Genomic DNA, 22,436 nt, shown 5'->3' with positions numbered 1-22,436 from the left:
CCTAGAATACAGTTGTGTGGGAGTAGATTTGCACCCCAGGTTTAAAAAGGCTGAATTCCTTTGGCAATGTTAAGTCTGTTAGATTCAAATATTACACACTTTATCTACAGACATCAAGAGTTTTAATTATTAATATTTTTTATATCCTCATGTAAATATTTTAGGGAAACTAAAGCTACTTTAATTTCTCTCAAATGCATTTGGGAATTTAACATTAAGTTCCACACTGGGGTGAGCACCTCTTATGGAAAACTGGATTTTGTTGCCTCTAAAGCGAGCACGGTATTTCACTTTTGCGGGGGCTTTTCATTCCCGAGCAGCTGGGGGTCGGTTTGGTTTCTGTGCATGAGGAACAATTACCCTTTCCCTGGTGAGCCTTCATCAGACAGTCCCCGACAAGCTGCATGCACTGGCTCCGCAGGGTGGTGGCACTGCTGCGGGCCTGGGGATCCAGCTTCTCGCCGTCCACGTCCTCTGCGCTGGCCAGGTGGGCACTATAGAGAGCCAGTGCAGCAAAAAGCAGCCAGGCGTAGTTGTGAATGTAGGGCTGGATGAGCCTCTGCCGGTCACTGATCCGGATGGTCACCATCGGATGGGCTGTGATGCTGTGCGTAGGCAAATGGCTGCAAAGGCAAGACATTTTTAAGGCCTACAAGCCTTTCTGAGGCTCCAAAAGGCAGAACAGGGCCTCAGGGGAGTGCATGTATGGTCAGGACCAGGCATTAGTTACCTCTAAGGCTGTGGCTATTGAAAATTTAAAGAGATGTTTGGGCCCTTTCCCCAGAGAAATGAATAAACACAAACCTTGCTGATACCATTTCAGGATTTCACAACCCCCAGAAGACTGTCTATGGAAACCAGGTGATATGAGAATTCCTTATTGTGAAATTCTGCAGGGTGTGGTAAGAGCACTTTGGTAATATGAGAAAACATCCATGATTTTTAGAGTTGGATATAAAGTATGTAGGAAGGAAATGATTTTAGATCTGTAAGTTGCTTTTTAAAAAAGCAAAACAAAAGAAAAGCACACAGCAAAATCTTCCTAACTGTTGAATCCGGGTAATGGGTATATGTGGAGAGTCACTGCACCAGTCTGTTTACTCGTGGGTGTGTTTGAAATTTTTTATAATAAAAATCCTTTTTAAAAAAAGAAGCCCCCTTTTAAAGCAAAGGAATACATGAAGAAAAGGCTACAGGGCCAGAGGTCATGTGAGACATACCCATAGGAATATTTCTTTGCTGCATAGCATCCATAGCAAAGATCAAAGTCATCGCACACATTGCAATTCATCCTCCGGCCTATGATCAAACCCTGGCAGTGGTCACAGGTAAACTCCATGTTGACCATTTCATGGTCATCTCCGTGGCCCTCAGGCTTCACCCCACCTGGGAGAAAAATAGCAGTGTGAGGTGAACTGGGCGAAGGGCTCACAGAAGGGCTAGTTTCCAAATCCAAACCAACCCCAGACGCAAGGCTGTTCCCAATTTATTGCTAAGGACATCGGGGGCCACAGCAGAGCAAGTCCAGGGACAGAGGAGCAGAGAAGTGAGCATCTGTAGTATGTTAGACAGACATGCTCAAGTGTCTGTCCAGCTAAGTGATCGGTGGAGAGAGGTGGGGTCCAGATTGTGGGACCGTGAGATACTGGGCTAAGGAACGTGAATGAGTCTACAGACAATGGGGAAGGTTCTTCAAGCAGGGTACTAACACGATGAGAGCTATGCTAGAGGAAGGTGGTTCTCTGTAAGAGTTTCCTTTAGGAAATCAGTCACAGCAGTGACAAGTAGATTAGTACATCTAATCCACATCTTCAGGAGACCAGGGCATTCTGCCCAGTAGTTCTGAGCATATGAACAATATTCTCAGCACAAAACTTCTTAGCAATGGTACCGTGGACTGACCCCCCCCCCCCCAACCCTTTTCCAAGGCACACAGAGTCTGAACAACTAGATCACCAAGTCCCGTCATGACCACCGTTTGGCAGAAGTCCACATGCTAATTTGTGAGCTGGCTCCCATGACCTCTCCTCTGACAAACATTAAGCATCTATTGTGTATTCCTGTTAACAAGCATTGAGGAGTGACCAGGCTTTTGCTCTTACTTTTTCATTCCAGAATCACAGATGAAAACAGACTTCATAACCCCAGACCCAGTGAGTGAGAAAGAATGTTAGTCACAGAAGAGACTGACGCTCTGGTCTCCTCATGCTAAGTCCCGTGGGTCTCCAAGCCCTGTAACGGACTCTGCTAAATGCTCCTCATGTCTGACCCGCTTCTGTTCCCACTGCCATGAACCTAGTCCAGGCACTAATCCACTTGTCACCGCTGTGACTGATTTCCTAAGGGAAACTCTTACAGAGAACCACCTTCCTCTAGCATAGCTCTCATCGTGTTAGTACCCTGCTTGAAGAACCTTCCCCATTGTCTGTAGACTCATTCACGTTCCTTAGCCCAGTATCTCACGGTCCCACAATCTGGACCCCACCTCTCTTCACCCATCACTTAGCTGGACAGACACTTGAGCATGTCTGTCTAACATACTACAGATGCTCACTCCTCTGTCTCTGGACTTGCTCTGCTTTGGATGGTGACGCACTCTTCAATGTTTCCTTCAATCATCCTATTCTAATTTTCTTCAAAGACCGACTCACATCCTACCTCCTCCACAAGCCTTCCCTGCAACAGTGATGGCTACTACTTCAGAGCTTTTCTAGAATAATCTGTACTGCTCATCTGTAACTCAGCATGTACACTCTTTACTGGAATATACATTTTGTGGACATGTCCAGTCTCCTGCTAAGACTGTAAATGCTTCAAGGACAGGGGCTGTATCTTTTACAACTGGACCATGCACGTGAAGAACAATCAACTGCTCACTACTGTCGATCTGCTTTACCTCAGCACCTACGAGTCAACAGTATTCAAGAATTCTGAAGTTTGCTGTGCGTGTGTGTGTGTATTACTACCTGTAAATACTGCATGATTCACAAGGAAAATAATTTCTTGGAAACTCAAATGAAGGTACATTCATTGGTCCTGAGTGTTTATCAAGTGTCTACACCCAGCACAATGGAAGACGGAAGCATGTCAGATAACAGAGCTCTGGAGCTTATTATCCAGTTGGGGAGACATGGCTCATATTTGCCAACAAATCAGAGAATACCACTGAGCAGTATTTTTATGTAATACAATGGGAGTTTAAAAAATGACAAGATCATAGAAAATAGAAATGATTATTACTTTTGGGTATGGCATACTCAGACCATGAAATTTACCTAAGAAGCAAGTTTTGCAGAGATCCATGTCACTGCACTGCAGACACCGGTAGCGATGCCAGGGGGCAATCTCATCACATCCATCACAAGAGATGTCCACGTTCAACAGGTCACAGTAGCGAGCAATAAACATGTGCATCTGTAAGGTGAAATCGGCACAATTAACCAACAGATTTTCTTTCTTTTTATTTTTTTTTTGAGGAAGATTAGCCCTGAGCTAACTACTGCCAATCCTCCTCTTTCTGCTGAGGAAGACTGGCCCTGAGCTAACATCCGTGCCCATTTTCCTCTACTTCATACATGGGACACCTGCCACAGCATGGCTTTTTGCCAATCAGTGCCACGTCTGCACCCGGGATCCAAACCGGCAAACCCCGGGCCACCGAAAAGTGGGACATGCGAACTTAACCACTGCGCCACTGGGCTGGCCCCCCAACAGATTTTCTGATGTGGCCACTATTCATTAATCAAGCCATCATTCAATGGGTACTTAATTTATTCCAGGCATTGTACTAGGTGCTAGGCTTAGACGATAAAGGAGCTTAGTGGCTAGTTTGGAATTCCCAAGTAAACAGCTGACACCATACAGTATGACAAGGGCTTTAAGAGGCAAATTCAGGAGGCTTAGAGAATACAGAAGAGGGATATCAGTGGGTGTTAGGAAAGTCATGGAGATTTTCGAAGGGAAATAATTCCTCCCTGAGACCTGAAGGACAAAGAGGTATTAGCTGGGTAGAGGTAAGGGTGTGGGCATGCCAGCTTAAAGCAAAGGCAAGCTGTACAGGAGGCAAAAAGGAGATGATGGTTTGTGAAACTGGCAATAATTCAATATGTAGAACACAGTACGGGGGATAAGCAAATAAAGTTAGAAAGGTTAAACCACAGAGCGTCTAAAATAATCGTCTAAGGAGTCACCAACTGTTTTTAAACAGAAGAGTAATGTGATCAGATTTGAGCATTCTAAAGCTTCCTCTGGTTACTGAGTGACGAGTGCACTGCAGGGGGCAAGACCAGAGTCAGGAAGCCTAACCAGGAGAGAAGCTGTTAAAGTAACCCGTGACAGATGACGAGGGCTGGAACGAGCAGCACACGAGATGGCGAAAGTCGGGCAGATTTGAGAGGTGTTAGGAGGCACAAGTGAGGAATCTTGGGACTGACTGGGTATGGGGGTCAGTAAAAGCGAAAGGTCAGGAACAACATCCAGATCTCTGGCTTGGGTGCTTGGTTGGACAAAGGTAGCATTCGCGGATACAGGAAACACTGCATAAGAAGCACTGTTTGCTGGCACTTAGAAAAGTTTTCTGGGGAGATAGTCCTCAGGGCACCGCTTCATGAGCAAACCAATTGTTTTACTGAAAAGTACCTGAAGACTTACAGTACAGTTTATGTTTATGGCCTGGAAATAGGGAAATAAATCACTAAGTCATCAAACAGTAGTAGATCAGAGAAAATATGCCCAGTTACCTTAGAACTACAGAATGGCTCCCAGTAAGATATTAAGATACAAGACAGAAAAATCGCAAAGGCCAAGTTGGTATGCTCCATCCAAGCACCACAGAGGCGCTGGAGGAGCAAAGTAACTGGCACATAGTAGGCACACAATACTAAGAAAACAATGAATCTGAGGCAGCAGATGCCTGGCACAATGTGGCGGTGACAGATAAATACCTAACGTGGAGATGGACATGGCAGGCTGGCTGAGCCTGAAGCCTTTACACATTTGAATCACATAATTGACTCTGTGTACATGTGGCTGCTTCCATGCTCACCAGACAACCTTCTGATTGAAACGTGGCTTCCCATGCTGCTGCTTGCCTACAGGAAAAGAATGTGTTGCACCAAGGACACCAGAGCCCAGGGCCTTCAGCAATTCTATTTCTCACTGTAAATTAATAAAGTGGCATCTAATATTATACTTCAGCCTCATGAGCCAATTTTCTGTGAGTCTAATTCTATGGGAGGGAGCCATTCTCTGAGTGTGGTCAAGTCAGGATTCAGGACCCCTCAGCTTAAACACCAGACTCAGCAACAGCTGACTCCCTAAGGTGCTGTCTGCCACCTGCAGCCCTCTCGGGAGACAACCTGCTGGCAGCACCCCACCCCAGGCAGCCTGTCCTCTCCAAACTCCTAGCAAATCACTTCCGATTACTCTAGTTGAGAGGTCTTACTTTCCTCTGCTTCTCTGGATCTTCCTGGGCTATTTTTTCATACCAAGCCTCAAACATGCCATCCTGACACTCATCCATCCATTCTGAATTCTGCTTCGCATCAGCAAGCTCATCTTCTTCACTCCATTGGCTGAAAGAAGGACATAAAGAGAGAAAAGCATGCCTCTCCCAATAATCAAGGAAAGCGCCGGTTAGCAGACTCTGTCCTATGGGTCTAATATGTGGGGCATTTTTAAATTGCTGAGAGGAAGAGGTCAATTTGGTTTTCAAAGCCCCAGGACGTTTGATAGATATATACCAGTGAAAAGGGAGAAGCCCTTTCTGGAGCAGACTACGATGGGTGAGGAATTAGAGCTTGAAAGGTTGTACCTACACGGCATAATTCCTCTCGACAACCATTTGCGGTGAACCTACTATGTGCCAGGCACTGGAGCCAAATAAAGTGATTTTCTTTTAAAGTCTGATTTGGACACGCTGAGCATACCCTAGTGGTATCAGCATGAGAAAGGAGAGACCCAGGCGCTTTGGCTCTCCCACTAGCTGCCGTAAGACCTTGACGCAGCACTCAGCCTTGGTCCTCAGTTTCCTCATTTCAAAGTTTCATATAGATAATCTCGTGGACTCCTCTTAGATGCAAAATTGTAAATTTCCATAATTGCAGTTTATAGTTTGTTTTAGCAACCAGAATTTTTAAAATGAAAGGATTTGCTTGACAGCAAATGCAAAATATTTACCAACCAACAAATGTAGATATGTTCACTCATAAATCCCAACAAATTGACTTTAGGCCTACTCACACTTAGCTTTGGGCTAGGTGCTCTGAGGGACTGGTAGTGAAGGATGCGGCCCCATCCCCAAGGACTATATCATGCAGGGGCAGGCAAAGCTTCAAACAACAAGCAGACTGACAGCTAAAGAGCTGGCATGTGGATGCCCCACCACACCTTCCCCATTGTTGTCTCCCCTCTCTCTGCAAGACGGCCCTCTGACAGCAGGGCAATGGCTGAGGTTTGGTAAACAAGGAGACAGCCTTAATTCTTCTCTTTTCCCCAGAATATCTCTTCTGAGAGAGTGAAAACTGTCCCAACGTTGACTCATTCATTTATTTCCTCTTAATTCTCTCTCCTCTTGCTTTTCTCCTCCCATTCTCTTCTTTCTTTTCTACAGACATGAGTGGACTTGAGTAGGGTGGAGAGACACTCATTAAAAGTGGAAAGAAAAAAAACACTTCACGTACTATTTTTTTCTCATACCTTAATTCCTTATAATGTACATGAGATTATAGTATCTAAAAATCACACATAAATTATAACAAAAAAATAAAGAAAAGAATTCTCCAATTCAACAAAGTACAGTAGGATCTCCAAAAATGTAGGGGGTCTTCACTTTCCCTGTTTACAACACCACCACCACCAACTCACATACACCACCATGCACCAGACTCTCTTTTCAACATTGACAAACAGAACTCATTTATTCTTCACAACGATCCTGTGAGGTGGGTACCATTATTATCTCCAGCTCTAAAGATGAGGAAACTGAGGCACGGAGGGATTAAATAAATTGCCCAAGGTCACCCAGCTAGTATGTGGCAAAGCCAGGATATTACACATAGAGTCTAGCTCCAGAGCCTGCGCTCTGAACCCCTAGGCCATGATGACTGGATCTCATAATCTACTTTAGGGACTGCAGCATGCAGGACTGTGTTCTTACCTGATCACACTGTCATGGACACTTATATTCTCTTGTGACATTTTCATGAGGAGATCTGGTAACTGAATGTCAACAAAGAAGGCAAGATCACTGGGTTCCCAGCCCATATCCAAAAGATGAAGCAGGGCTGTCTGAACACAGGATAAGGCAGGCAGCAAGGACCTAAAGAGGCCATGAAGGTGAAAATTATCAAAGCTGCCCGTCACCAATGGAGACAAGAGAAACAAGACATGTCAGTCAGAGACCTGGTCTGTTTGTAAGTGGAAAGCAGAAGCAAACTCCAGATGGCTGATTTGGGTTCCTTCCCTTTCAAATTTCTCATACTCCATACAAACCCTCTTCAAAGGACAGCTTAAGCAAAAGAGTTCTGAAAGAGTAAAGTAAGGTTTCTATCCTGCCAGAACTACCATAGGGCACATCGCCTCCTGATAAATAGCAAGATCAGGGCCGTCCCAAATTAGTCCAGGTCATGAAACTTAGACATAGAACAGAACCATCTGATCCAAGGTTTACGTCTAAACCACCTACTATGGAGGAGACTGGGGAATGGCTTTATACTCTAGTTTTAAAACTGTGCCCAACAGATCAAAAACAGAACATAAGAGGTTACCAATTCTTAGATAAACCAAGACCCAACCCCTTTAGAAAACTGTACACACCATATAGAAAAAAGGCTGGGAGACAATATACTAATAAATTAACATTAGCAATTAGCTCTAGAAGGTAAGATTAGGAGTTATTTTTATTCTACTCCTTGTACTTTTCTATATTTTCAATATTGAACACGCATTTCTTTTAAAATCAGAAAAAACAGAAATAATTTTTTCTCTAGAAATTATAAAGTTATCCAGTACCTGTCATTTATGCTACTAAATCCTTTAATTGCTTTGACCAAAAACAGAACAAATTGATAGTAAGTGTCTCGAATTTCTTTGTGTAGATCTGCACCACAGGCCTCCAAGTGTCCAAAATAACTAGAAACAGAGGAAATCATCGATCACTTAATTGCTAGAACATCATTAACTTAATCATCATTATTCCTTACATGAAAAAGAGCCAAGAAGCAGCGAGCTGAACGAAGTAGAGCAGAAACTTAAGTAAATACAAATATAATGACTGCAGAAAGCAGTGGATAAAACAGCAAATGAGTCTGTCTGCCTGACAAGAGGGCTGCCCACCAGGAGTATGGAGATGACAATTATTTATCTTTCTTTGTTAATATAAACAAATATAAACCCCTTTGAGCACTACCTGAGTGCCAGATACTGAGTAAAGTATTCTTCCAAAATTACCTCAATTGATCTTCTCCACACAGGCATGCCCACCCCTCTGCTGCCTTTCATTGATGACTTCAGCACCAAGTTGTCTTTTCTACCTTGATAAACTCATCACCTTGGAGACTTCAACATCCATGGGAATGATGCCCCAGTTCCTGTCTCCAGATTCTCTGCTATCCTCACCTCCAGTGATCTTCTCCTGCATCCCCTTAGCCATCCTAGTCTGATAGTTATTTCCTTGACCTTGTCATCACGGTAATGGCATTACCTCTGAAATCCTGACTTCAGAGCATCCTACTCTGACCAAGACCTCACACCCTGCTCACCTACTCTCAGACTCCCACAACAGACTTTCAATCCCAATGAGCCCCAACTCACGACGCTGCCTCTTGTTCACTATCTACTACTCTCGCCACACCTTCTCTTTGCTCCATACTCAGCTTAGATTCCATGGCCAAGCACCATAATCACACCTTAGCAAGGACCAACTCCCTTGCTGCTTTCTCCCTCCACATACATGCCTGAGAAATCTTAAACCTGTACCAAAACAGCTAAGTGTTGATGGAGGAAACACCATACGACCAAGCTGACTAGTATCACTTTAAATTCACAACCATAATTCTCAAACAAGCACTCAAAATTCTCAGGCAACCAGATCAGCTTTCTCAATTTTCATTATTATTTAAACCTTCTTGCCTCTCCTTAAACTGCCACTATTTCCTCCTAAACCTTCATTTTTAGCTGATGACTAGTCTTCATATTTCATTTTTAAGAAATAGAAATGATCACACAAGAATTCCCTCATATTTGCACCACCAAACCTACCAACCATCTTGCATCTCTATCCACACTCTTTCCTCTTGCTACCACAGAGAGTCTCCTGGCTCTGTCAAAGGCCACCTTCCCTACTTATCTACCTGCTACTGCAACTGATCACTCTCTTCTGGGATCACATTTTCCTCATTACTGACTCATTCCCATGAGGATACAAATATACTCTAATTATCTCTTAAAAACCCTCAGTTGATCCCACCTCCCCTCTAATTACTGCCCTATTCTTCTGCTCCCCTTTAAGGCCAAATTTCTTAAAATAATTGTTTATAGTCTCTCTCTCCATTTAATTACTACCCCAATTCACTTCTCAATCCAGTCCAATTGGGCTTTTGGCCCCATGGCTCCAGTGAGACTGTCGTCAAATCCAACGTGTTCTTATCTCATACATCCTCTTGCATCAGCATTTGACCCAACTAACCATTCCCATCTGAGATACATTCTTCTCTTGGCTTCTAAGACATCACCATCCTCTGCTTTTCACCCTTGATGGCCACTCTTTCCTGATCTCCTTAGCTGATTCCTCCTCCTCTGCTTGACTTCTAAATAAAGAAATGCCCCTAAGGTTCAGTCCTGAGCCACCTTCTTGTCCATCTCTGCACTCTTTCTAGGAGGTCTCACAGCTTTAAGCGCCATCTATATACTGACAGCATCCAAATTGTATCCCTCAGGTCCAGCCCTGTGGCCAAGTAGTTAAGTTCATGCGCTCCCTTCGGCAGCCCAGGGTTTCGCTGGTTCGGATCCTGGGTGCGGACATGGCACTGCTCATCAGGCCATGCTGAGGCGGCGAACTACATGCCACAGCTAGAAGCACCCACAACTAAAAATATACAACTACGTACCGGGGGGCTTTGGGGAGAAAAAGGAAAAATAAAATCTTAAAAAAAAAAATTGTATCCCTAGTCTGGCTTCTTTCCAGAACTTTACACTCTTACCTGTTTTCTTGCTATCTTTACTTGGATGTGAAAGAAGCAGTTCAAATTTAACGTGATCAAAACAAAACTTTTGATTTTTGCTCCAATATCTTTCTTCCATACTCTTCCCCTCAGTAAAATGCAGTATTATCCACACGACTGCTTAAGCCAAAATCCTAAGAGCTTCTCTCCCCGTGATTCCTTTCATTCACCTACTACATCTAATCCATCAATAAGTCCTGACAATTCTACCTCCAAAATATGTCCTGAATCTCACCCTTTTCTCTCCATCTCCAGCGCTATTCCCTAGTCCAACCACCACCATCTCTTGCCTGGACTACTGGCACAGTCTCCTAACTGCTTTTCCTACTTTCACTCTTTTTCGTAGTAGCCAGAAGTACCTTTTATAAATATAAATCACTGTGGTCCTCCTGGCTTAAAATCCTCCAGGGGCTTCCTATCTACAACTCAGTATGAAATCCACATAGCTTAACTTGTATCCAACAAAGCTTTCTATGATATGGGCCCTCCCTAGTTTTCTGGCCATGTCTCCTCCCATTCCTCCTCATTCAGGCACACTGGCCTTCCTTCTGTTCCTTGGGCTAGCCTCCCACCCTAGCCTCTCAGCTATTCCTTCTGTCTTAGTGCTCTCCCCCCGATCTCGGCTGGTCACTCATTTCTTAGTTTACGTGTCATCTCCTCAGCTGGTCTTCCCTGACCACTCAAACTAGGTCACTCGGTATGAAAATCACCACATAGCAATATCACTATCTGATATATACAATTCTTACTGTCTGTTTCTCCTCAATAGAATACAAGCTCCTTTAGAGCAAGGATCTTGTCTGTCATGTCCATGGCTGTATATACAACACCTAGAACTGTGCCTGGCATAGTCAACACGCTGAAAATACTTATTGAGTGGGCTGTTAGAACAACCTTGTGCGGTGCTTAGATTAAGGTCATTACTGTAAATGAGCATTAAATTTAGCTCATAGCTTCCAGGAGCCTAATGATGAGTATGGGCATATGGGGAATACAATCCTTACTGTCTGGGAAGATAAAGCTGATAAACTCATCACGAGGAATGAACAAGTTCCTGGTATTTACTTACTAAAAGGACAGAACCCTTTTTCCCTTAGGATGAAAGAATGAATTGACCAAAAATGTAAATTTGTATCCTATATGGAAATAACAGAGTTATTAATTAGGGAAGACAATTAGGATTTCTTTAAAATGACCCCTGCTTGTTTTCCTTGCAGGCTTGTATTTGTACTTACTTGGTAAACTCTTTCTGGCAGGTCAGCAGTTCCAACAGGAAAAGTATATAAGGCGGATGGAAGCAGTGAGGCTGTCCGAGGGATTCGGCACAGTACTGAATTATCCTCAGCACTTCAAGGATGCTCCGGGCTTGGGCTTTCCTCAAGGAAAGAACCTTTACAACACTGGAGACAGAACTCAAGTCAGGAACACTCAGAAAACTCTTGAGCTGGGGCAGAAAGAAAACATACACCCACCCAAGTTCTGACGCCATAGTAATAAAAAAAGAAATACTACTGTGAGGTATCAGAAATATCATTCAGGAAGGATATCAATACCTGCTTGCTACTTTTAGTCATTACTCAGCAGCATCACAAATCAGTTCATACCAACTGTTCAGAAGCCAAACAACTCAGATTAAAAAATTAATTAATTAAAAAGGAACTTTAATATCTTTACTCCCCCTTAGAGACAAAGACTTAATTCTTAGGACAGGAAATTAAAACATGCAATCCTTCCAGAGATGTAGGCTCACTGACAAATAATTTTGTCATAAAATATCAAATCCTAAATTTCTCCCTGGGTTAAAATATGATAAACTTATGAGTTGTAGCTACCAAAAGAGATGTTTCTTTTTTTATCCCAACAGTAACTTACTGAGTTATAATTTACAAACAGTATAATGTACAAATCTTAAGTGAAAAAAATCCTTCTTTAAAAGAAAAAAAACAATCACCTAATTTTTTTCTTGAACATTCTAAAACAAATCTTAATATATACTTCAAGTATTATTTGCTCATTTTTAACATGAACTTCAAGTCTTTGACTAGACTGGGTTCCTACAGCTTGAAAAAAGAAAGTGCCAGGAAGGTAACGCCCGGCTCACCTCTCGTGGGAGAGTGACTGATCTTTAATGAAGTCCATGACATCCTTCAGCACAGGGTATTTCTCTTTCACTGTGGGCACTGGTCTGGCCTCCTCCATCGACCGGAAGGAGAGCAGCCGGAGTCGCCCTCGTGTGAACGGAGGCCTCCGGGTAGGAGTGGAAGGTGACGAGGGCTCTTCGGCTGTGGCAGAGGACACTTCTGCGGCAAGAGGGCCACTACTAGGTGGCAGCTTTGGATGGACATCCAAGCCAGGACTCCTGTCTCCTGCAGCAGGGGTCACTGCTTCAGTGGGAGATGCTGAGGCTTGGAAGTGTTCTTCCACCACAGAGCTTGTCCTCTGGCGCTTATCGAGAGGCTGCAGGTGATCGGTTTCATCTAAAGTCACCAACTTGTCACAGCTTTCTTTCGAACTTACACCCATGGGCAAAAATTTTAGTAAAAGAAGACTCTTCTGAATACACTCTTTTGCTAAATGCAAAAAGCAAGAAGATAATGAAAAAAAGTCAAAATCAAACTTACTGCCTACTTTTGGAGAGAAAATAATCTATTTAAACTATATAATTTAGGATGAGAAATACCTCCATTAATACAATGATATACACATCTACTGACAGAATGGAATCAAATTTTATCTGATTATACAAATCAAAATCTCCCCAGCACCATCAGCACACTTAAAAAGTTTTATTGTGGACACGTTCAAACACATACAGGGAGAACAGTATAAGGACCCCTCCATGTACCCCTGACCCAGCTTCAACAGTTATCAACCCAAGACCAGACTTGTTTCACCCTCACAGTAGTATTTCTTTTTTTATTACTATGGCGTCAGAACTTGGGTGGGTGTATGTTTTCTTTCTGCCCCAGCTCAAGAGTTTTCTGAGTGTTCCTGACTTGAGTTCTGTCTCCAGTGTTGTAAAGGTTCTTTCCTTGAGGAAAGCCCAAGCCCGGAGCATCCTCACCCACTCGCCACTCCCTGCACTATTTCCACGCAGATCCCAAGCATCACATTTTTTCAACTGTAAAAACTTCAGTATATTTCTCTAAAAAAATAAGAGTTTTAAAACATAACCATGATATCATTAAAAAATTATAGCAATTCCTAACTTCACTGAATATTCAGTGTGAGCATACTTTGAAAACATAGTAAGATATAGTTAAAAAAAGGACTTGATGTCTCCTAAGAGAAGCAGTTAGAAAGGTGCTCCATTTGGATCATGTTAATAAACAATTGTTCCTCTCTGGCATTTTTCTATTTGTGCTATATCCTTGGAAATACATTTAGCACCTGTGTTACCTTCCTAGGTCAACAGTGTCAATTCAAATAATCTAGAAGATGGGTTGCTGGTTTTCTGTCAAACAGAAACAAGGCACAGTCATGACAGTCATGTCGGCACACTCACCCAGGCTCTCAGGGTTGGCCTCAGCAGCTTCTGACCCGAGTTTTTCTTCTGCCTCGTTCCCCAGGCTCATCAGGGACTTCTGCTTCATCTCTAACTGGGGGGAGGATTTGAGCCACACAGTTACGCTGTCCAGACAGGGCAGCAAGGGCAGCCACAGAAAACTACTTCAAAAGCACACAGCACTGAGATCATGGAGAACTTTATGGTATCGTCCAGCTGTTGCGGACACAAGGTTGAGCTGTTTTTGTTTGTCCTAGGAGTACTCCAGCCTTTGAAGCTGTCTAAAGGTGCACTTGCAAAATTACCTTCTTTTCAACTATGTGTTATTTGGGAAAGTTTTGTACCCATGACCTTATTATTTAAAAAATTCTAGAACACTGGAGCTGGAGGGGCACTTATCTTAAGCCAACCTAGTATAGCTAAAGAAGCAGAGGTCTAGAGAAATGAAAGACCTTGCTAGGTCATACACCCAGTTTGCTACAGAGGTTGGACCAAAATTTGATCTCTATTCTATCCTGAACAAGAGGACACTGCTAAGCGATGCTAAGACTGCCAGGCAGAGGACGATGCTCCCAGTACCAGCACAGGCAATGGTCACAGTGTGGGCCACAGTGCCAAGAGCCCAGGCAGAAGGCCACGTGTGATGTGCAAGAGGCCAAAGTCTTAGAGAGAAGGGTGGCATCTTGTCCAACTGTCGGCAGTCTGTCCTACGCTAAACCAGAAGGATAATCTAAGACGTGCCCTGTCAAGTGCTAAATCCTTTTTACTTGAACTGCCTGTGGCAGGTGACTTTATCAGACACTCTTTTTCTTAAACTGCTAGTAACTGTCATGGTTTCTCTGTCAATGCACTCTCCTGATTCTCCTCCTACATTCTGATGACAATATCTTTTAGTTTCTTTTGAGAGATCCTGTTCATTTTGGTTTCCATCTACCTATCCAGTATATATTGGGCACCAACTATGTTCTAATCATTGTGGAGTCTGTCCAAGGTAGTCCGTTCCTGGAACTCAGACATTTTAAAAAAACTATTATCAATGAACTGAAGTTATTCTTATCTCTGCCCTGACATTTCCATGAAGCATCAGCCATTTAGATTCTTTCACATTTACTAAATTCTCCAGCTGAATGTCTCAGATAACCTAGATGTCCTCGCACTCAACATGTTCCAAACTGAACTTACCTCCCCACTTCCAGATCCAAGACCATTTTTCCTATTCTGGTCAATGCTTCTACCACCAAGTCACCCAAACCAGGAACATGGGAACGGTCCTAAATTCCACCCTCCTGTTCACCACTTACATGGATCACAAAGTCTGGTTAGTTTATCTCCTAAGTATCACAAGCGATCCTTATCTAATTACCACAATTAGTCTCCTGCTTTCAATCTCATTATCTATCCTCTACTCAGTTATTTAAAGATTTTTGCCCCAATTTCTATACAATATATAAGATGATTGTGAATATTAAAAAAATAATAATATATAGGTATTCATCTCCATGCCTAAGAAATAAAAACAATTCTCCTGAATTTGGTGTTTATCCTTTCCACGCATTTGTATAATTTTACTGCATATTTATGCATACAACACACAGACTTGGTTTGTGTTTAAACTTCATATAAGGAATATCATACTTATGCATTCTTCTACAACTTGCTTTTTTTAGCTCATCACCATGCTTGTGAACACCATCCATGCTGGCACATGTAGCTCTATTTAATTGACTTTCATTATGATATAGTATTATATTTTCATTTTACATTGTAATATAGTTTTACATAGTAACATGTAATCTTTTTGTCCATTCTCCTATTAATAGACATTTGTTCTTCCAGTTTACTGCTGTCACAATCAAGGCTGCAGAACCACTTTTCTAGAAGGCAGAGAGGCCTCTCCCTTACCTAAAACCGTCACTGGTTGCCCAGTATCTAAAGCAGGGCTTTTCCTCCTGGTCTAAGAGGTTCCAGAGTGGCCTTTGGGGTTAGTGAAGGATGTCAGGGGGCTCAACTGAACCCTCTTCACTGCGAATGTTATCAACACTCACCAAATTATGATTTCAAGGGTTCTAAATTATTTTATATGCATTCACTCACTGAACTTTAGTTTAAAAAACATTCCTAAAGTTATATTCTTGAGAAGAGAGCTACTTACCTTAATTTCATGATACCATGATGGGAAAACTCAAAATATATAAAAATCACACGGAAAGGAAAATCTTACCATCCATATTCGAATCCCATCTGCCAAAGAATACACCTGTGCAAACTCCTCACTCAGGGCTGTCTTGCCCCCACTGTGTACTGGGGAAAGGAGAGACCAAGAGATTACATTCAGTTAACACAATTCACCACTGCAACATGCAGCACAAAACAGTTTCCAAAGCTCCTAGTGCACTAGAAAAAGTCCTTGCCCTGACACTCACACAGTGCGGGTGGCAAGAGAGGCTTGGGGGGGAAAAATTATCAGTTAAGACACAAATACCTGTAATGGGTTCTGTGTGTTACTTCAAACTAACTTTTTTCAAAGCAACAACATCTGAAATGGATATGCTATTAAAGTGAGTGAAATACTAAAAGTAAAAAATAAAAAATATCAAAATTAAAATAAAAAATATTAAAAGCGAATAAAAGATAAAATTATTGACATGCCAAAAAGTTCATGATATATATTAAGTTAAAAAGACTGGTTATGAAACAATATAAACAAAATTATCTTATCTAAAAAGGGAATATATATTAAAAACATGATGTATATATACGCATATACACACATATAAATATAACTAGATAAAAGGACAGGTAGATATATAGAAAAATGTTAATGGAGAGGTTCTTGAAGTCTCCCGAACAGACATGTTCTTGAGAATACAGCTGATACTTATTTTAAGCTTTTCTGTACTTTGTAAGTTTCTACATGAATGGGTATTATTTTTATAATTAGAAAAATAATTTAAAAGTTGTGTTTTTTTTTAAAGGAAGACCTGTAAGGCCTGCTCCTTCTCTTCCTCTAAAAACCAAAGGATAATACACTAGAAGAGTGTGAAGCTCTCTGCCGAACCAATGTATAATGCAACAAGTACTCTGTGAATACCTAGAATGGGCCGGGCTCCATACCAGGCACTGGGAATGCAATGTTGAGAAACCAGACATGGTCCCTGCCCTCAAGTAGCTTATAGTCTAGTTGAAAAACTCCTCCTGTACATTTCTAACGCAAAAGAGTGACCAATTTTTAGACAAAGATGAGCAAATTAGCTAGACAAGGACCACTCCCAAAGCAGGTCAGTCTTGAAGCACCCATGAATAGCCCTTAAAGGAAGGAACAGAAAGAAGTGAGACCAACGGTGCCTTCTTCAAAGCCACAGTGGTAGGTATGTACAAACAACCTGTATTCAGTCAAATAGTTCCAGTTCCCATATCTGATTGTGTATTTCTCTACTCCAAGTAGGTAAGTGATATCTGAACATGATTTGAAAAGGAGCTGGGGGAACTCTCCCCCGACTAGAAACCCTCTGTTTCTCAGCTCTTAGCTCACAAGAGTTTTATCCCTCTACTGAAGTTCCCACAAGTAACAAAGATTGTCCAGCTTTCTTACTACAATTTGATTAGAAAACTGTATATTGAGGGGCCGGCCCCGTGGCTAAGTGGTTAAGTTCGCGTGCTCCATTTTGGCAGCCCAGGGTTTCGCCAGTTCAGATCCTGGGTGCAGACATGGTACTGCTCATCAGGCCATGCTGAGGCGGCATCCCACATGCCACAACCAGAAGGACCCACAACTAAAAATATACAACTATGTACTGGGGGGCTTTGGGAGAAAAAGAGAAAAAAAAAATCTTCAAAAAAATAAACAAATAAAATCTTCAAAAACATATACTGAATTTTTTCAAAACCATACAGGTCACCTTGCCCCCAACCCCCCAGCAAAGATATACTCTTACATATGACAACTGTTTCCATAAATCACTCATGCCTCTCTGTAGTTTTATTTATCTGAGCAGCTTCTTACAGGAGATATTAAGATTTGAGGAAGTAATCGAGATGTTTTAGAAATCAGGAAATAAATTCTGCAATGTGAGATCCAAAGGACTCAGCAGTAAAGGTAGTAGTGATAATAAGACCAATAATAATAATAATAATATCAGCAACAGTCAATTCCCTCCTCCAACGGAAGGAAGCATTTGTCCCTGTTTATTTCATCTGCACCATGGAAAGAACCCATATCCTGCCAAAGTGCTTGGGAAACCCAGATCTCATCTTTAGGTAGGGTTAGAAAACTTTTCCCCTCAAAGATTATGAGTAGAGAGAGACTCTCCCTCTTGGTGGGTCCTGTCAGGCCGCAGGCCACATATACAGTTAATGCACAGAGACAACATCGCTTGGGGACAGGAGGAAAAGAAATGGTGAAGAGCAGGCTATCACCAAAGGAAGCTGAGCAGGGCTGATGCTACACAGAAGCTGTAAGTCCAAAGACGAGAGTTAATAACTACATTTTCCCCCTTTGTTATTAGCACATTCAATTACCTAAACATCTCAGGTTTTAACTGGAATTTCTTAGAATGTTAGAGCTAATCAACTCTAAACTTTTACAGATAAAGATACTAAGATGCAGAAATGTAGTCTGATTAACCTGAAGCTGCATAACATCTAGTTTTTGAGCTGGGACTATAATCAAAGTTAAAGTTTCTTCCCATTAAAATTCTTGGCAATTTTCCATGAGAATTTTGGATAAAGACAAATCATCTGCTAATTAGGAAACCCAAGGCTACCCTATATTACAATCTGCTAACTATAAATTGGTCATGAATCTTTGACTGGTAAAGTGGGACTAACAAGATGAAGTCTACAGTTATAGAAATATGTTTATATTTAAAATTTTCACTTAAGATAGGCTTTCTTAAAACTTAGCAATTGGCCTTCAGATCAAAAATATTCCCTGTAATATAAGTTACCATATTTTTGCAGCTTCTCATATAAGTCTGGAGTGCGATACACCAGAGCAGCAAAGGTGGCGTTCACAGCTTGATCAATAGTGGAACCAGCAACTATATCTGTCTTTGGGGCCTGTTTTCTACATGCCTGTATGAATCCTTTGAAAAGTTCTGAATATGGCCCACAGAAGTTCTGGGCAGGATCTGACTGTGCAAAATGAAGAAGAAAATGATGGCAGGGATCATCACGGACGTTCTTAATCTGGAAACAACAACAAAAAAATCCATCATGTTTAACACACTCATTCAAAAAATAACATTTACTGAACACCTACTAGGCCAAAGCCAAAGTATAAAACACAGTACATACTCTCAGGAAGTTTAAATCTATTTTGGGGAGACCAGATAGATATATGGGTTAAAAAAAGGTAAACATAAATAAAACATTAAAAGCATTAAAACTAGCACTACTATAAAGCAAAAGATTATCAAGTGCCAAATGCCTAGAAGGGACACCCAGTGCTGAGAATTCACAGGAGAGAGCTCCTGGCGGGTTAAAGTAATTAAGAAAAGCCTCCTGGAGGATATGGGCTTTGGACTGGACCCTGAAGACTGGGCAGGTGTGGCCCTGAGGAACATAACCATTAGCAGAAGTTAAGAGTCAGTAGAGAGACTGACCTGGCCTGAAGTCTCAGCTGGGGAGTGGTGGGAACTAGAGTCAGATAGGTAAGGTGAAAGGAGACTGTAGAGAGCCTTGACTGTCACACTGAGGAGTTTAGACTTCACCCTGTGGGCAACGGGGAGCCATTAATGGTGCTTGGCAGCGGAATGACAAGAAAATGCAGTGATTAAAAAAAAAACTTGGTAGGTACCAATGTAACAATGCATGTGCAAGATGAGGGCCTGGATAAAGACGGAGACAGAGGAAATGGAAAGAGATGAACATCACAGGGAAGAATCCATAGGGCTTGCAGCTGACTAGATAAAAAAGGTGAGAACAAGGTGGGGATAAAGGTGATGCTAGGGAGCAGTGGCTCCATGCTAGGAAAACAATAATGACAATAACAGGAGTGAGCAGTCAGGGGAGACATCCTGGTTTTACACTTCTGGGTTAAAGGGAGTCAGAACACTGAAATGGAAATACCTAGCAGGAAGATGGAGATACAGGATTGGAGCCTGGGAGAAGAACCAGGGCTCGAAACTGATATTTAGGAATTATTTACACAGGTGTGACAGCAGAAGAGAGAAGAGAGGATAAAGTCTTGGTGGGCTGTGGGAAAGGGGAGAAAGCCTGAACAAAGCCTATTCTTTAGAGAAAGAGGAAGAAGAGAGGTCAATAAAGCAGGCAGATGGAGTGGTTACATGTAAGAGAAGACAGTGGACTACCATGGAATCAAAAGAAGAGAGGGTCTGAAGGAACCAAATTTAACAGAGAGGTAAAGGAGAAGAGAAGCTGAGGAAGAGTCCCTGGATTCCGCCTTTCACTACTGAATAACTTGGCGGTGGGGGAGGAGGGGAGAAGGGAGGCAAAGTAAGAGAGCAGGGACAGGGGAAGGAGAGATGAAAAAGAGACAGCCAGCAAACTTGATTAGTTTTTTAAGTATTCTAAGCCTAAATAATGTGCTAGCATTCCATGGAGAACAAAAGGTGCAGCATAAATCATTTACTCTAAAGTTTGACTCAGTGGGCACTAGAAATAGACTCGACTTCTTTGTTTAGTAACTCCGTCAAGAGAGGTTTACTGAGCACCTACTACATTTCATGGAAGAGTCATTCATTCAATAGTTTTGAACACCCATAATGCACTGGCTCCTGTGGTACACCATGGGGACATCCAATGAACAAGAGAAAGTTTCTGCCCTCAAGGAGCTAACAGCTTAGTGGGGGTGATAGGATATAAACACAAATGTTTATAATTTAAAGTAATAAATATTAGTAAACATTTTCCATTCCAAATAGAAAGACAAGAGAAGAGTAAATACCTCCTTACTATCCTGGTGTGGGTGAGTGGGCCAGCTTGCTTCTAATCCCAACTCTGGACATATCTGATGCCTGAAGACAGGTTTCCACAAGGGAGAGTTTAGGACTAAAGCCATTTTTGCCTGAGGTACAGCCATGTTACTTCCTAACTCTGGAAAAAGAAGGCTTATGAGAGTTCTGTTTTTTCCTTAATACACCGAGACTGTTTGAACTGATAAAAGGTTAAAAAACAACTTGGACATTATTAAGACTTAGAGGGAATTCACCCACATTTATTAGAATGTTTAATTGTGATACTTCATAAACACATACCCCAGACGAACCCAAACCATAAGAAGTCCTGAAATGCTGCCATTCTGTGGAACGGCCTCAATTACGAGGTATCTTTGAAATGACTAATCTGTATAGCAAACTGAAAACAGAATGCAAACCACCTCTAGGGTATAACAGGAGACCATCTAGGAATGTGTAATTATGGGGAAATGTTCACAATTTGCAAACTTAAGTTTGTGAAAAAAGATGATAATTAAATACCCAGCATTTAGGCATTTATGAATAGACACAGAAAAAACACCAGGTGGAAATAAATTAAAATGTTAATAATAGGTATTTCTGGGTGTTGGGATTAAGAATGGCTTTTCTCCTTGGCTTTTCTCCATTATGCAATTTTTCTATGATATTTTACTTTTATAATCAGAAAAATTCAAGAAACAACATAAAAATAAAATACACTAGAAAGTTTATTCTATAATTCTTGTTTCTTGGATAAATTTAATAAATAAGTTGAAGAAATCACTTTCAGACAAAATCCACGTTCACACATTTACACGAATATTCACATAGTTAAAGGGTATGCAATTAATCTATTCTATATTTCTGCCTTCTTGTTGGAGTATACCAAAATTCACCTAAAAAAAATTGACAACAATGCTGCTAAAAATCAGCTCTCCGCCCCAATTTGTCCTCCATTGATGGGAAATCCACAGCACTCTTTGTGATGTGTTCCAAAGTCTGAGTCAAGAAACTTTATGAAAACGGTGTCAAGTCAACATTTTATTCTGGTTCGGTTTAAAGGAAACTGAAAGGGAATTTTATCAATCCCTTTGCTCTGCCATTCCATGGACTCAACTCACACGAGGGAGAGCACCACATTGCTCTTCAGCGTGGCTACAGCAAGAAAGGAAGGGGCAGAAATGTGAACTTACGATGCACAGACTTGAGTGCCATGCACTGGGAGGCAAGGCGCCCCATGAGTCGGGAAACAAGGAGCTGTAAATCCAACCCCCAAGACACGGCGACATCAGGCAGCCCATAGGCAGTGACAGTGAACTTGTAGCCCCACTCATTGTTACTGCTGTCAGAGTGAAAGAGAAACTGCAGCCGAGGACCAGCCTTAAAGGTCACTTTCTAGAGACAAACAAAAAAGTCATGTGGTCAAACAGATTTGAGAAGGCAGCATTTCAGTACTAAGTATGTTCTTCAGGACTCAAAAGAAATCTAAATTTAAAACTGGTGTATTTTCTCACCATTATATCTTATCACCCCCACCAAAATAGTAAAGGAGTAATGTACAAGAGTAACTGAAAGAGAAAATTCATGACTGCACCTCATGAAGAAGCAAAGTTGGCAGAAAACTGCTGGTCAGTTGTTCTAAACCTTGGATGCCCATCCACTCACTACCTACTCAGCCAGAGGTCACACTCGCCCATTCCTTTGCTCCCAACCAAGACCACTGACAGCAGAGAGAAGGTCAGCAGTCTGAAGCAGCACGTAACCTCCCAGCCCCAGAGATCATGCAGACCTAAC

The 22,436-nt window shown here is 41.9% G+C and overlaps 1 protein-coding gene across 2 annotated transcripts in view; it reads right to left on the bottom strand.

Moving 5' to 3' along the window:
• ZZEF1 (zinc finger ZZ-type and EF-hand domain containing 1) overlaps positions 1 to 22,436 on the bottom strand; it is a 112,619-nt gene that overhangs the window by 39,999 nt on the left and 50,184 nt on the right. For both annotated transcript variants that reach the window (XM_046674520.1, XM_046674521.1), the window contains exons 24-36: positions 21,836 to 22,037; positions 20,633 to 20,781; positions 18,672 to 18,912; positions 15,947 to 16,026; positions 13,726 to 13,819; positions 12,322 to 12,790; positions 11,456 to 11,620; positions 8,011 to 8,130; positions 7,157 to 7,318; positions 5,444 to 5,573; positions 3,276 to 3,414; positions 1,221 to 1,386; positions 361 to 623 (exon numbers count right to left, since the gene is read on the bottom strand). In XM_046674520.1, coding sequence (XP_046530476.1) covers positions 361 to 623; positions 1,221 to 1,386; positions 3,276 to 3,414; positions 5,444 to 5,573; positions 7,157 to 7,318; positions 8,011 to 8,130; positions 11,456 to 11,620; positions 12,322 to 12,790; positions 13,726 to 13,819; positions 15,947 to 16,026; positions 18,672 to 18,912; positions 20,633 to 20,781; positions 21,836 to 22,037 — 2,380 coding nt within the window. The remainder of the gene's footprint in view (positions 1 to 360; positions 624 to 1,220; positions 1,387 to 3,275; positions 3,415 to 5,443; positions 5,574 to 7,156; positions 7,319 to 8,010; positions 8,131 to 11,455; positions 11,621 to 12,321; positions 12,791 to 13,725; positions 13,820 to 15,946; positions 16,027 to 18,671; positions 18,913 to 20,632; positions 20,782 to 21,835; positions 22,038 to 22,436) is intronic.

The sequence above is a fragment of the Equus quagga genome, chromosome 11 (assembly GCF_021613505.1).
Source record: "Equus quagga isolate Etosha38 chromosome 11, UCLA_HA_Equagga_1.0, whole genome shotgun sequence".
Classification (NCBI taxonomy): domain Eukaryota; kingdom Metazoa; phylum Chordata; class Mammalia; order Perissodactyla; family Equidae; genus Equus; species Equus quagga.
Note: the sequence above shows the minus strand (reverse complement) of the source record. Positions and strands in the feature narration are given on the sequence as shown.